Genomic DNA, 13,395 nt, shown 5'->3' with positions numbered 1-13,395 from the left:
TATTTATTTATATTTTATATTTGGATATTTCATCTGTGTGTGTGTGTGTGTGTGTGTGTGTGTGTGTGTGTGTGTGAGCCTGGCATCTGAGGAGGTCAGTGTTGGGGGGGTACTTGTTGGTCCCCTGCCACCCACCTAGCTTAGACCTGAAATAAACACACAGAAACTGTATTAATTAAATCACTGCTTGGCCCATTAGCTCTGTCTTCTTATTAGCTAACTCTTATATTAATTTAACCCATTTCTATTAATCTATGTATCCCCATGTGGCAGTGGCTTACCAGCTAAAGTTCTGTCTGGCTCTGGCTGGGCTGCATAGCTTCTCTCTCCCTCCACCTTTCTTCTCCCAGCATTCAGTTTAGTTTTCCCTGCCTAGTTCTGCTCTACCCTATCACATGCTCAAAACAGTTTCTTTATTCATTAACCAATAATAGCAACACACGGAAAGAAGGATCTTCCACACACAGTCAGAAGATGGTGTTAAATCCCCTGGAACTGAAGTCACCATGTAGGTGCTGGGAACCAAACCCAGGACCCCTGCCAGTACAGCAAGTGCTCTTAACCACTGAACAATCACCACCACCCCTTTCTAATTTCCTTTCTAACTTTGGTGCTAAAGAAATGAACCCCAGGCCTCACACATGCTAAGTAAATGCTCTTCCACTGATCTACACCCCTCACCCTGTTCTGAATATCTTCCATTTTCCATAATTGGTTCCTCTTTCAATCATGAGTTATTTAGAAATATATCTGGACTTTAAACAACGAAAATCTTCTGGTTATAAAGTTCTGGTTATAAAGTTTATGTTTAGGGAAAACTATATATTGAATCACTTGAAATCAATTGAGATGTATTTTTTTTGGATCAGAAGTGGTTATTTTCAACGTGTTCTATGGGTGCTTGAAAAAAACACACGTTTTTTCAAGGTACATTTTGTAGCTTTGTGTTGTAATTTCTCCACCACATCAAGCTTGTTGGTTGTGTGTGTCTTATGTCTCAATTGACTTTTTTGTCTTCTTAATCAATGCCCTATGATGGAGAGATATTAAAATCCCCCACTGTGACTGTGTCTGTCTGTTTTTCTCTAAAGTTCTGTCGATTTTTGTGTCCTGTATTTTGCAACTGTGTAATTAGAGACACAAGTTGAACACTGCACGCTTTCCTGGTAGATCAACTATTTCAAAAGAATTATGTAATGACTCTCTCTTGTTGGTGATTTTTTTTCCTTGACACTTCCCCACTCCCCACCCCCAGCAATTAGATCAAGTTTCTTATTATTCTATTCAATTACTTTCAACCTTTACTTCATACTTCTTGGGGTTTTGTGCATAGCTGGGGTTTTTTTAAACTAATAATCTTTTAACTAGAGAATTCAGACTACTTAATCGTATTATTTAACCATATGGTTCTGTCTATTAGAGTTCACTTAAAAACTCTGGCAATATGCATATGCATTTAATAAGTCCCAAGTTTTATGATCTCGTGTTTCCTTCTTCCCGAGAGGTCAGGGCTCTGAAAACACTGCATCTCGAGTGGCCAGGCTGTTCCCTGCTGCAGGGGTTTCCCGAGTCACACCATGGCCTCCCACACTCTACCCCTGTTACTCCTTAATAAACCAGCACTGGTTCAGGCTTCTGGTTCAGGCTTCCCTGTGTGCTCACCGCCTCCCAGCTTCCAGTCGCTTCCATCACGGTCCTACTCCGGAGAATTTCCTTCTTCCTGCTCCATCTCCTTGCTGTTGCAGGACGTTCCCCCTGCCAGCAAGCTTTCTGAGTTCTCTTCCGTCTTGGGATGTTCTCTTTAGCCAGCTCTTAGGAGAAGACCCCCGGACGTTTGAGTCGACAGTTTCTCTGCGGGTGTATTTATCACTCTGCTGTATTCACTCCTAGTTTGTCATCACGTCCTTGCATGGTGCCATTTCTATCTGCTTCCCGACCTTCTCCTCATCCTTGCTGCCCAACATTTCACTGCCCGTGTCCAGATGTGGGCATCTCACACAGCTTCCTGTGAGTTCACCAAGCTTCTTGGATCTGTGGCTTGCGCCTCTCCTCCTGTCCTTGAGTGTTTGGCCGAGTGTTTAGCCATTATCTTTCTCACTGTCATTTCATCTTTATTGTCTCCCCCCTCCCTTTTTAAGGGGTTGGAAAAAAAGTTCATTTTCCAGCCGGGCGCTGGTGGCACACACCTTTAATCTCAGTACTCGGGAAGCAGAGGCAGGTGGATCTCTCTGAGTTCGAAGCCAGCTTAGTCTACAAGAGCTAGTTTCAGGCTCCAAAGCTACAGAGAAACTCTGTCTCAAAAAAAAAAAAAAAGTTCACTTTTCTCTGTGTGTCTTGTGTGTCTTCTGTTTCTTCGATTCACATTTTTCCCTCTCCTCTGGTCGCTTATTCTCTTCCTAGATGTTAAATTCACTCACCGAAGACCAATCGTAAATAACATTCACTTGTGGAGCCATCACTGGTCCTTTTGACATGTTCTTGATCACATTTCCCCGTCCTCGGATGCTGAGAGCCTTCATCGGTTTCTGACAAAGCCTCTTTTGTAGTCTGTGTCTGTTGATATGAAGTCTGTACATTTGATGTGGGGGTCAGTTTTCGCCTCCCACGACTCCCAGAACCATGTTTCAATCTATGCTGTTTGACTTCTGAGTATATGGCTAGAATAATCATAAACTTCAGGGATTATTTGAGACTAAGGCAGAACTTGCTTTGTTTTGTTTTGTTTTTCCATGGGGAGTTTGTATTGGACTGTGGCTGGTACTGGAGCCCTTCTGGTTATAACCCCATTTCAGATTTACGTTTTCACCACAAAGGTTTCAAAACTGCATAAGGAACATAAAGAGTCCTGTGCAAGGGCCCCTCGTCCTCATGGGCGGTCAGGGGAAGTCTTGCCTTCTGCCCTGTCAGTGTCAAGGGTTGAGCTTTGCAGCTTTCTGCTCCGCTCACAGGGCAGATAGGCCAGGTGAGAGCAGACAGACTGATTTCTAGTTAACCCCCCTGCTGCTTTACACAGGGGTGTCCCCACCTTGGGGAGCAGTGGCCTCCGGCTCCTGACTTTTCTTTAGGAGTTCCTGAAACCAAAGCTGCATGTCCCTAAATATCAACAATGCACTCAAGGCCAAGGCTGGCTGTGAGCACCAAGTCATCCTCGGAGTCCCCATGCTTGCTCCAACAAAATGGCTGCACTCCAGGCAGGGGGCCTTAGACAGCAGACCTTCATTTCCTCAAAGGTCTGCTGGGTAGCAGGTGTGATCAAGTTGTTAGCAGATCTCACTTCTGCAGAGGACTCTATCAGGTTTGTAGGCCCCCTACTGATCTTGTCCTTCCTTGCCCTTACCTCTCTGCATACAAAGAAGCCCTCCAAGACTGCTGCCTGCTCCTCTAGCTCCTCCTCCTATGACAACATCGTGCCCCTTTCTCTCCCTTTTAGAACCCCATTTACCTTACCTACCACTCTAGAAGGCCTGACCCCTAATAAAGTCCAAGGGGCTTCCACATAGGAATTGAAGAACGATAGCTTTTAGTCTATCATTTGAAAGAGCTTTTTAAATTGTTTTGTTTTTAAGTTTTAGCCAACATTTCAAAGTCTTTTAGTTCAAGTGCCTAAGGTCAGAGCACAGAAAACACAGGAAGCTGGTTCCCCTCAACGGCATCTATCAAGGAAAGATCCACGTTTTACTACCTTGCATTTTAGTGAAGTCGTTTGACAGGGAAGGACTGCGAGGGCCACATGGAGTGAGAGTGGATCACACAAGCTTGCTACTGTTAAGGTTGTTAAGTGGCTGGACAGAGGGTTCCTCCTCAACATAGTAGAAGACTTTAGCTTGGTTTCCTTTTGAACTTGAAGATTATGGTAGGAGAAAGTCTCGACGAGGCTTAGAAATTCTCTGAGGAACACTTTGTGTCCCTCATTAGGCAAAGCTTCAGCAATGTATGGAGCCTTGGGACCCCATATTGGCTCTTCCACCACGTGTCAAAGAAGAGGTTGCTCCAGCCTCGGCTCCTGGAGCCAGGTTCTCTGAAGAGAAAGAAGGCCTTTCCAAAAAGAAGGTTGCTCCTAGCACCTCTGCAGCTCTTAAAGAAGTTTCCAGAAGCGGCTGAGGAAGACCAGAAGGGTTTGAGAGAGCCAGACAAGCTTTCTCTGGAAGCTAGTGCTTTCTCTATACATCTCAAAGAAACCCCAGGACCCTGGTATTGGGTAGGAAGGGAGCCAGAGAGCACGCCCTGCAACAAGGTGGACTTGGGCGGATATCTCAAAGCTGCAGCGCTGAAGTGGAGTTGTCTCCTGCTGGCAGAGGGGCAAGCGCCCACTTTCTAAGCTGCTCCTGGAAGTGGCACCTGGGGGGGGCACCCCAGGACATCTCCTTGAGCAGAAAAGCCCGGTGACTAAGTCCCCAGTGGGTTTTAAGAGACGGCCGTCTGCTTGGTCACCGACTCCAGGTACCCCATCTGCTTGAGACTGCTAACAGTACAGATGTGTGCATGGCCTAAAAACCAGAGTACAGAGAAGGCCGGCTGGAAGGGGGGCCAGGGTCCTGGGGGAAACCCAGAAAGACATCACTAACTAGTGTGTCAGAGGTGTTTTCACCAAGGAGACCTTTGAGCAGGGCTGTAAGGATGGGTAACTAGGAGGGAGCACAGGGCAGAGCCCATGCAATGGTGCTGAGGTTGGAACAGCCTCTGAAAATGCAAGTTATTCCCCAATCCTGGCTCGGCCACTGAAGGAAGGACAAACAGGAGCCACATCATGAGGCACCCACGAGCTCAGCCTGGAGGTTCAGATTCTATCTGAAGTCAAAGAATGCGAAGCTGAATGTATCAGACTGTCGTTAATAACTATTATAGCTTTTACTGTACATCTATTCCATGCCAGCATTGAGCAAATGAATCCCTCTATATAAACGATCCATTGCATTTTCTTAATTGCATAATGAATTAGTTTTTAACAGACCTACCAGATGGGTGAGGAAACCGGAGTACAGCTCGGTTAAAGGTTGCAGATGGTTAGCGCGCATGGTCGGGAAGTGGCAGGTCCGACCTCCATCTTTCTGGCTCCAGTGTCCACAGTCATAGCTCTGACGCTCTCTGCTACTGACTGGAAAGGTGCAGATGGGAGAATACAAAAGAAAGAATATGCCACACAGGGCAAGGGAGGAACAGACAGTGGGGTACATCTGTGTAGTCCATGAATGCTCTGTGCTCATGAATCTAGTGAGAGAGAGAGGGACAGATGTCATCGCTGGCCCATGGGTAGGAATAGAAGCCTAAGGAAGGGACATAATTTCTTGAAAAATGAGAAGAGATCTGGGAGTTTGAGTGGATCTGGGCACCGTGCTTGTACGTGGAAGAGCCATGGGGAGGGAGGTTGAGACTCGGATGGGAAAGCAGGGCTTCCCCAGCTAGGACATGCCTGGCAAGGACAGTGGAAGAAGACTGAGGAGGTGGCTGGCCTTGGTCTAGGCGGGACATTTGTCGGAGTGGAGCCTGGGTGTGGAGCAGACAGAAGGGCTGGGGGTGTGGACAGGAGGAGGTGAGTCATTGGAGGCTGAGAACAAAGATTCCTTGCCTTGGCAGCGAGTGGACCAGGACACAGAAGGATGGGAGTATCTTGAGGCATTCTTTGTTTGGGATATTGACTGGAAACTGGAGGCCAAGGGCAGGCCAGGGCTGAGGAAGCAACGAGACTCAGAGTGGAGAGGTGAGCTGAGGCAGGTATTGAGATCTGAGTACTTCTGGCTTGGCAGGATGGAGCCAGGGTAGATGGCTCCCTTTGCAAAGAGCAGGCATCATGGCAGGTGGGTCTGGGGCATGAGGACTGGGACATGCGTCACTCTGCCCCCTCCTTGGGAGAGCGGTTCTGAAGACATGAAGGTCCTTCTTGGACTTGTGGCCTCTCCGTAGCTCCTGGCAGCTGTGCTCAGGAGGGATCTGGGAATACAGATAGGAGCTGTTTGGTTGTTTTTTTTTTTTTTTTTTTTGGATGCCCATGAATCTGTATCAGCATGGAGACAGGAACCAAACTCCTGGAGGTTCCACACTCCACACTGTGGAGACAAGAGCACAGTCACAATGGGGAGCCAGGCAGAGGGCCCTCCCCTTCTCAATCCATTAGATAGACATTAGGAACCCCACTACCTAGCCTACCGAGAGCTTGGCAGAGCCAAGGAGAGGGGAAACAGTTGTGTGGTATCCTTTAGGCATTTGGGTAACCCGAGTTCTTGCTATCTTCATCTGAGCGCCAATATAATATCTGCTTACCATGGTATTCCTTGAACTTGGCTCACCATCAGAAATGCCAAGGGAGGCCGACCTGGCACAGATTCCCAAGACCATTCCTCACAAAGAACACCTGGAACAGCGCCGTGCACACCTGGAGCCTTATGTTACGGAGCACTCAGGGCCCCACCAGCCAGGCTGTGATAAACAGGATTCTCATCCTTCCAGCCAAGCTCTGGTCCTGCTCCCGATACCCGCCCCAGAAGCCCCAGTGGCAGATACCTTGAATTCTGGTTGAAAGACACGCTTGGCCCTTGAAGGCCTCTGTATAGCACCTCAGAGGTGTATCCTGTGCCTTCTCCGCCCCTCCAGGCTGGGGAGATGCCATGGTCATCTCTGTAAAGCCTCCATCACTTCAACATGCCCAGCTCCCCCTTCTTCCCTCTGCTTTCTTACCAGCATGGCTTTTGTCTCTGTTCCTGGTTCACTAGTCTCCCCAAAAGCAAGACTAGCAAGGCCACCAGTGTGCCTATCTCTCCTACCGTGGGCACACGACTCAGTGGAGAGAGGCTTAGCCCTGTTGAGCTTGCCCAGGCCTGGCTCCTGGGCTTCCTCTGTTCAAGAACACTTAGCATCATTATCAAGAGAGGTTGTCCTGTACTGAGGGTCTCATCCGCAGCCCCTTCTGACTTTCTCTCTCTTTGCCACTGTCAGAGACCCTGGCTTTACCAGCCCCTCCTCCCACCCTGGGTCCCCCACCAGCTCCCACTGGGTCTCCACGCTTCCTGTCCACACATTGCTCTCAGTCACAGCTTCCCCTCTACCTAACCATGAAGTCAGTCCGAACAGCAGGCTCCAGACTCAAAGCACCTCCCAACTGCAGCTTCATCCACGCTGTTCTCCACCCCTACCCCAGTTGGCCTCCCTCCTCTGAACTGCTCACACCATGTGCTGCTGAGCCCATGCCCTCCTCTGCACTGCCAGGCCCCATGCATCCTCTCCTTCTTCCATGGATGCCCCTCCCATCCTTTTCTCTCCTGCATCCCCAGCGCTACTGGTCTGCATGCATTCTGGCTTTCCAATATTGCGCTAAGTTATGCTGAGATAACTTAATGGCAGCAACTAGCTCCATGCGTGGCGCATAGCGGTAACCGCGTCCCAGAAGATACGTTTGTTTATCTGCTTATCTAATGATCTTAAGTTGGATGTCTGAGCTGGATGCAAATGTGGCTCTTGATCGCGCCTGCTTCTACCCCCAAAGGTTCTCCTGCCTCACAAAGGGGCCTTGTGAGCTTGATTGATCTGCATGGTAGTTAATGAGTCATTATAGGATCCCGCCTTTAAACAATGGCCAAAAGCGGAGGAGGAAAGAACAAAGGAGAGCATGGGCACCCCATGTGCTGGGGCCACTGGAAGGCAAGTCCGTGTGTGCTGAACCTGCCTCTTGATGTAATTAGCCCCTGCATCCTGGTCACTACTCCGCGATGTGGTTGATGTCCAAAGGCAGTGTGAGCCACTGAGGGGAATCATTTAATGGCTCCAGGTTCTACCCTTCAAAGCAGTACTTTCCCATTACGGGTCTGGTAGTCAGGCACTCCCTCTGTAGAGTTGGCTTCGTAAGTGGTGTCCCTTGCCCCGGGTCTGGCTGGATGCAGTGACCATGTTTAACCAGAGCTGTAGACCCTACAGAGGGAAGCTGGTCCTCCTGCGGGGCACACTGCCTGGCCCCGGGGTAGGGGGGTGCTTTCTGTGCGGCGTGCATTTGCCAAGCACCTGCTCAGATCCAGCTGAGAACTTGGAGCAGCTTTAGCGGGTAGGGCATCACCTCTGCCTTGTGCGTGTGAGACCCTGCTGGGGTGATCCCAGGCACTAGAGCACGGTGACAAGAAGCCCGTCCGGCGACAGCACTCGGCTACCAGGCTGTGTGAGCCTAGGCGAAGCACATCGTCTCTCTGTGCCTGGGCCTTCCTCTCTGTGAAATAGGAGCTGTCTTGATTTTCACATGCGCAGACTTGTGCAATATGCTTAGAACATAGTTAACTTCATGGTAAGCATTAGCTGTTGTAGCAAAGAAATGGTATAAGATGATGAAAGGCTATGCTTAGGTGTCTCAGGGAGCCTCCTATGCCAGGGCTCTGCAGACTAGGACCCAGGAGCATCAAGCCCATTGCTCGCTTTATAAAGTTTTACTGGGACGCAGTCACGTCCACTGAAGCACCTACCATGTGGGGCTGTGTTCGTGCTGCATAGAGAAGGACCGTGTGAAAGAGAGTATGTGGCCCTCAAAGGTATTTCTTTGGCTTTTTTTTTTTTTTTGGGGGGGGGACAGGGTTTCTCTGTGTGGTCCTGGCTGTCCTGGAACTTGCTTTGTAGACCAGTCTGGCCTCGAACTCACTAAGATCCACCTGCCTCTGCCTCCCAAGTCCTGCGATTAAAGGTGTGTGCCACCACCACCCGACTCTCAAAGGGGTTTCCGGTGTGACCCTTTACAGAAAGGGCTGACCAGCCTGTGTTCTAATACTGCGAGGGATCCCACAGTCTGGTGGCCCAGCCTAGGCTGGGAATCAGAAAAGGCTGGGAATCAAGTGCCAGGCTGTCAGATGCTTTCTCAGCTTCTACATATGCCTGGAGTATGGGCAGGCATGGGTATAAAGGGGATAAGCCCCGGGCAAAGGCATTGCCGGGGCAGCAGTAGGGACAGGGAAGGAAGCGAAGCACATCCTGAGGCTGACCAGTCTTAGTCCCCCCTCATCACTATGACTGGAGCGGTAAGAGCAGAGAAGTTCCCTCTCAGCTCACAGTTTGAGGAGACGTTAGAGCACACCATTGTGAAAAGGTGTGATGGGGTCCATAGTGGCTGGGGCATGAGACTGGACTCCCCACATCTCAAAAGACCAGAGAGCAGAGCTAGAACAGGAGGCAGGGCCACACTGTGTACCTCAAGCCCCAGCCCTGGTGACCTACTTCCTCTGGTCAGGTTCCACATCCTCTCAAAACAGTGCCACCCATGGTGACACGAGCTAGTGGAGGATGGTTCATATCCAAATGATCTCTGCGATGAGGACACCCAGGAGCTCAGCTGGCCATGTCAGCCATGTGACAGGGAACAGATGTGGAAAGACTCTCAGTGTATGTGTCAGTCTAGAATGAGATGCTCCAAAAATCATTTTTCATAACAGGACTGTAGAGGAGGAGAGATGGGGAGAAGATTCCAGCCTAAACAAGGGGCCATTTGATGACGCCATTAGCTGACGGAGAGCATTCCGGACAGAAATCCAGGGAGGAATAGCCACTCACTGTGGACTGTTGAATTCCATCCCATCTCTCTAGCGCTTCGTCCCTCACCAGATCCTCTCTGAAGCCGAGGAACTGGTCTCCTGGGCTGCAGACCACCCATGATGCTGTTGCTTCTAACACAGATACCTCAACACTCTTACTGGTTCCCTATTGTCTTTAGAATGCCAGCCCACATCCTTAGCATGTCAGACAGCCTTTCTTAGCCTGGCTCCTCCTATGGCTTCCAAGTCACCACTCTCTGCTTCCCATTTGCTTAAATAACTGAGTTGTAGAAGTCTCTGGACAGGGGCTGGGGAGACAGTCCAGTTGGTACAGAGGACAGGAATTTAATAATTCCTAGGACCTGTCAATAGGGTGCACACTTGTAATCCCCAGGTTCCCTGGGGCTTGCTGGTTAGCTGGCTAGCTTCATTGGTGAGTTACAGGCCAGTGAGAGACCATGTCTTTAAACAAAGGTGATAGAGGTGGTTGCTGTTATTAGAGAAACATTTGAGGTTGTCCTCTGTCCTCAACAAGTGTGCGCACACACTCACACGCGCACACACACACGCACTAAGCATGCACACACACCATGCACACACATGCACCATGCATACACACCATGCACGCACACACCATGCACACATGCACCTTACACACATACAGACACACACACACCATGGATGCACACACACCATGTACACACATGCACCATGCACACATACCATGCACGCACTATGCACACATGCACCTTGCACACACACACACCATGCATGCACACACACCATGTACACACACATACCATGCACACACACACACAGAAGTCTCTGGACAAGTCACACTATTTCCACATAGCCGCTCTTCCTCTACTCTGATGATTGTTTTATCACCCACATCCAAACTGCTCATTCTCCAGGACTTCATTTCCTCCAGGAAGCCCCTGGGCTTTCTCCCAGCCAGCATGGAAACTGATAGAGGTGCTCCAGAATGTTCTCCCCAGAGTTGCTTTCCTCTGTGAACCCCATGGCCAAGCTGAGGGGTCTGTGAGGAGGGTACCAGGCTCACCACTGTGGGCAACTTTAGTTTGCTTCTACAGTAAGTGAGGTGATATGAGGAAGATTCTGGTGACCTCCAGGCTGAGCACTAGGCTGCCTGATTTGGGCCGAGAAACCTGAAGAGGCCGTCCATCACATAGGAAGTCCGTCCTCCTTGGCTTGTCGTGTCAACAGCAAAAAGGCAGCTTCAGCTTCCGGGAGGAGCAGCATTAGAATACAAGAGGTAGAAAGAAGGCCTGGCTAGACACTGGTTCTGAGTATCAGCAATTGGCCCCACCCACTGCCCAGCTGACTAAGTCAAAAACCTGTCAGTCATCCAGGATTTCCCTTCTTTCTTCCCACCCTGTCCCAGCCCCACATTCACCCAGTCACACATCCCCAAATGTCCCTAGGGCCTGGCCTCTCTTCCATCTCCTCTACTGCTCCTCTGCCAAAGGCCTCAACCCTGCTCACTACCCAGCTCACAACTGCCAGTCATTTCTGTGCCAGACTGACGTCATCTCCTTGAGGAGAAAGCCCGTGGTGGTGGGAGGGACTTTGAACTATGCTGCAGGCAAACTCTGCAGTTCTAAACCTTCTGGAGTCACCTTTGTGCTCTGCAGACCCAACCAGATGGCCTCCAGAGTAAGGCAGTCGACATGCCTGCTATCTGTAGTCCTGTTGTCTACAGTCTATTCTAGAACATTCCTTTTCTGCTGTAGCTCAGTTCTGTGCACTGGACTCCCTCTTAGAGCAGCCCTTGCCCCCCTCCAGCCACCCTTAAGGTCTGGCGGGGTCCTCCATAGGCTTCAGAATTCCCTCAGAGGCCTCAGTCATGTGTAGCACCCCCTCCTCTCTCCACCACAGGCTGAGTTCTCACTCCACGACCCCCCCCCCAGTGTCATACCTGTCCTTGGGGTGTTAGTATATTTCTTGGAACCCCTACATCAAGCAAGGCAGGGACACTGGTATACTAATGACACCCATGCATGGCAGGGACAGTGTTATGGTAATGGCAGGACCCACCCCAGCCTGTCTATGGCAGCTGCTTTTGTAAATATTTGTGGTAGATGGGACTAAGGCAAGCTGAGAGAGACAAAGACAGAGAGACAAAGACAGAGAGAGACACGGAGAGAGATCTTGCAAAAGATCTTGCTCCTTCCAAGAGCATTCATTTTGTCAACAAATTAACCAACAGAGGAAATGGAAAACAGTAGAGGAGAGAGGAGAAGTCGGGGTGTCTTCTCCAGGTCCCAGGGGGGCAGCAGAGCTGAGATTCCACATGTGGCCTGATACTGCCACCAAGCCCAAGGGGATTTCTGGCCATGAAAGCATGAAGAACGAATCCAATCATCTTGTGGTCTGCCAGCTGTGCCTGGTGGCTCTTTGACAGCTGCCAGAACTTGCCAGATGTGCCTCAGACATCTTCAGAGACATCAGGGGACCCCAGGGACCATATCGCCTGTGGAGAAAGTCATGTTCCTCAGGATGGCACTGAAATGGGCAGTGTGTGGAGGAAGGGGGATCCCCCAGAGACTTTGAGCGTGTCAGGACACGGTGAGGCTTCCAGAGACTTCCTCCCAGCCACTGCCAAGTCCCTAACGCTGTGCTCCCTCCTCTAGGTGATCAAGCTGGCCTTTGAAGAGTTTGATTTAGAGAGGGGCTATGACACCCTGACGGTCGGGGACGGTGGGCAGGATGGGGACCAGAAGACAGTCCTCTACATGTAAGTGTATGTATGTCTGGATTGGGATGGGGGACAGACACGCTCACAGAGTCCACCCTGGTCTCCAGACCCAGGGCTGTAGGGACAGTGTCCTGCAGAGCTCCTGGTGTCTGCAATAATCCATCTGCCTCTCCCCACCCCTGCCAAGGGGAAGAGACTTCATAGAATCTGAACATGAAGTTCAGACTGGGCAGTGTTGGGCAAAGTCAAACAAAGGTGTCATTCCTGTGTGCCTGGCTCTTTCTACCAGCCAAATGCTTCTTTGAAACATCCTGTTTCTGCCACCTCCCAGTGTCTCTACTCTAGGTGACTTCTGTCCCTGGCTCTAACCTCCCACTGAGACCATGGAAGTGTTTCAGCGACCTTTCCACATGTCCAGAACAATCTGAGACATGGACAGCTCCATAGACATAACGACCATCTTTCCCGGGCCAAGGAAACCAATATGACAAAGTCTCATCAAGGAAGCCATACCAGGCTGTCCTGGAATCCACTGGGCTGGGCCTCTGCTTTGGGGAATCCTTCAGTTCCCTTACACCTAACCCAGTAACCCAACAAGGGGTCTGGAAATGTCTCTGTCTTGTGCATGTGGCCTAGCTCCAGTTTAGAGTGTGATAGACCCAGAGCAGGCCTGGCTCCTTGGCTCCCCTCCAGCTTTCCCTTGGCTCTTGGCAGGGTGCAGACCACTAAGTATCTCTCTCCCAACAGCCTGACAGGTACGTCCGTCCCAGACCTTATCGTCAGCACCCACCACCAAATGTGGCTCCTCTTCCAGAGCGACAGCAGCGGCAGCTCCCTGGGATTCAAGGCTTCCTACGAAGGTAACTGCTTCCAAGGAACCTGGCAGGCTCACTCGGGGAGGGGGAAGACTTGAGATTTCCATCCGCAAGCATGAAGCCTGGGTTCAAATTCTGGCCCCTTCCACGCCTCTCCTCAGACACATTAGTTGACCTGTCTGAGCCTCCATCTCATTCTTTGCTCACTGCTCCTCAATCCCATTGTACCCGACGATTTTGAGGATTACCTGGGACAGTTCAGTTGGCGTGTGGGATCTCCTACACCAGCTATGGGCCAGGGTTTCATCCCTAATTCATAACTGGCATGTGCAGACTTGCAGAGTCTCATCTATTTTTTGAAATCTTT

General features: G+C 50.2%; 1 protein-coding gene across 1 annotated transcript in view; it reads left to right on the top strand.

The window, feature by feature from the left end:
* Window positions 1-13,395, top strand: part of Csmd2 (CUB and Sushi multiple domains 2) — a 549,310-nt gene that overhangs the window by 308,566 nt on the left and 227,349 nt on the right. The window contains exons 11-12 of the mRNA XM_050156211.1: window positions 12,149-12,252; window positions 12,961-13,073. Coding sequence (XP_050012168.1) covers window positions 12,149-12,252; window positions 12,961-13,073 — 217 coding nt within the window. The remainder of the gene's footprint in view (window positions 1-12,148; window positions 12,253-12,960; window positions 13,074-13,395) is intronic.

The sequence above is a fragment of the Alexandromys fortis genome, unplaced genomic scaffold (genome assembly GCF_014885135.2).
Source record: "Alexandromys fortis isolate MF-2015 unplaced genomic scaffold, M_Fortis_MF-2015_v1.1 scaffold_26, whole genome shotgun sequence".
In the NCBI taxonomy this organism is placed as follows: domain Eukaryota; kingdom Metazoa; phylum Chordata; class Mammalia; order Rodentia; family Cricetidae; genus Alexandromys; species Alexandromys fortis.
Note: the sequence above shows the minus strand (reverse complement) of the source record. Positions and strands in the feature narration are given on the sequence as shown.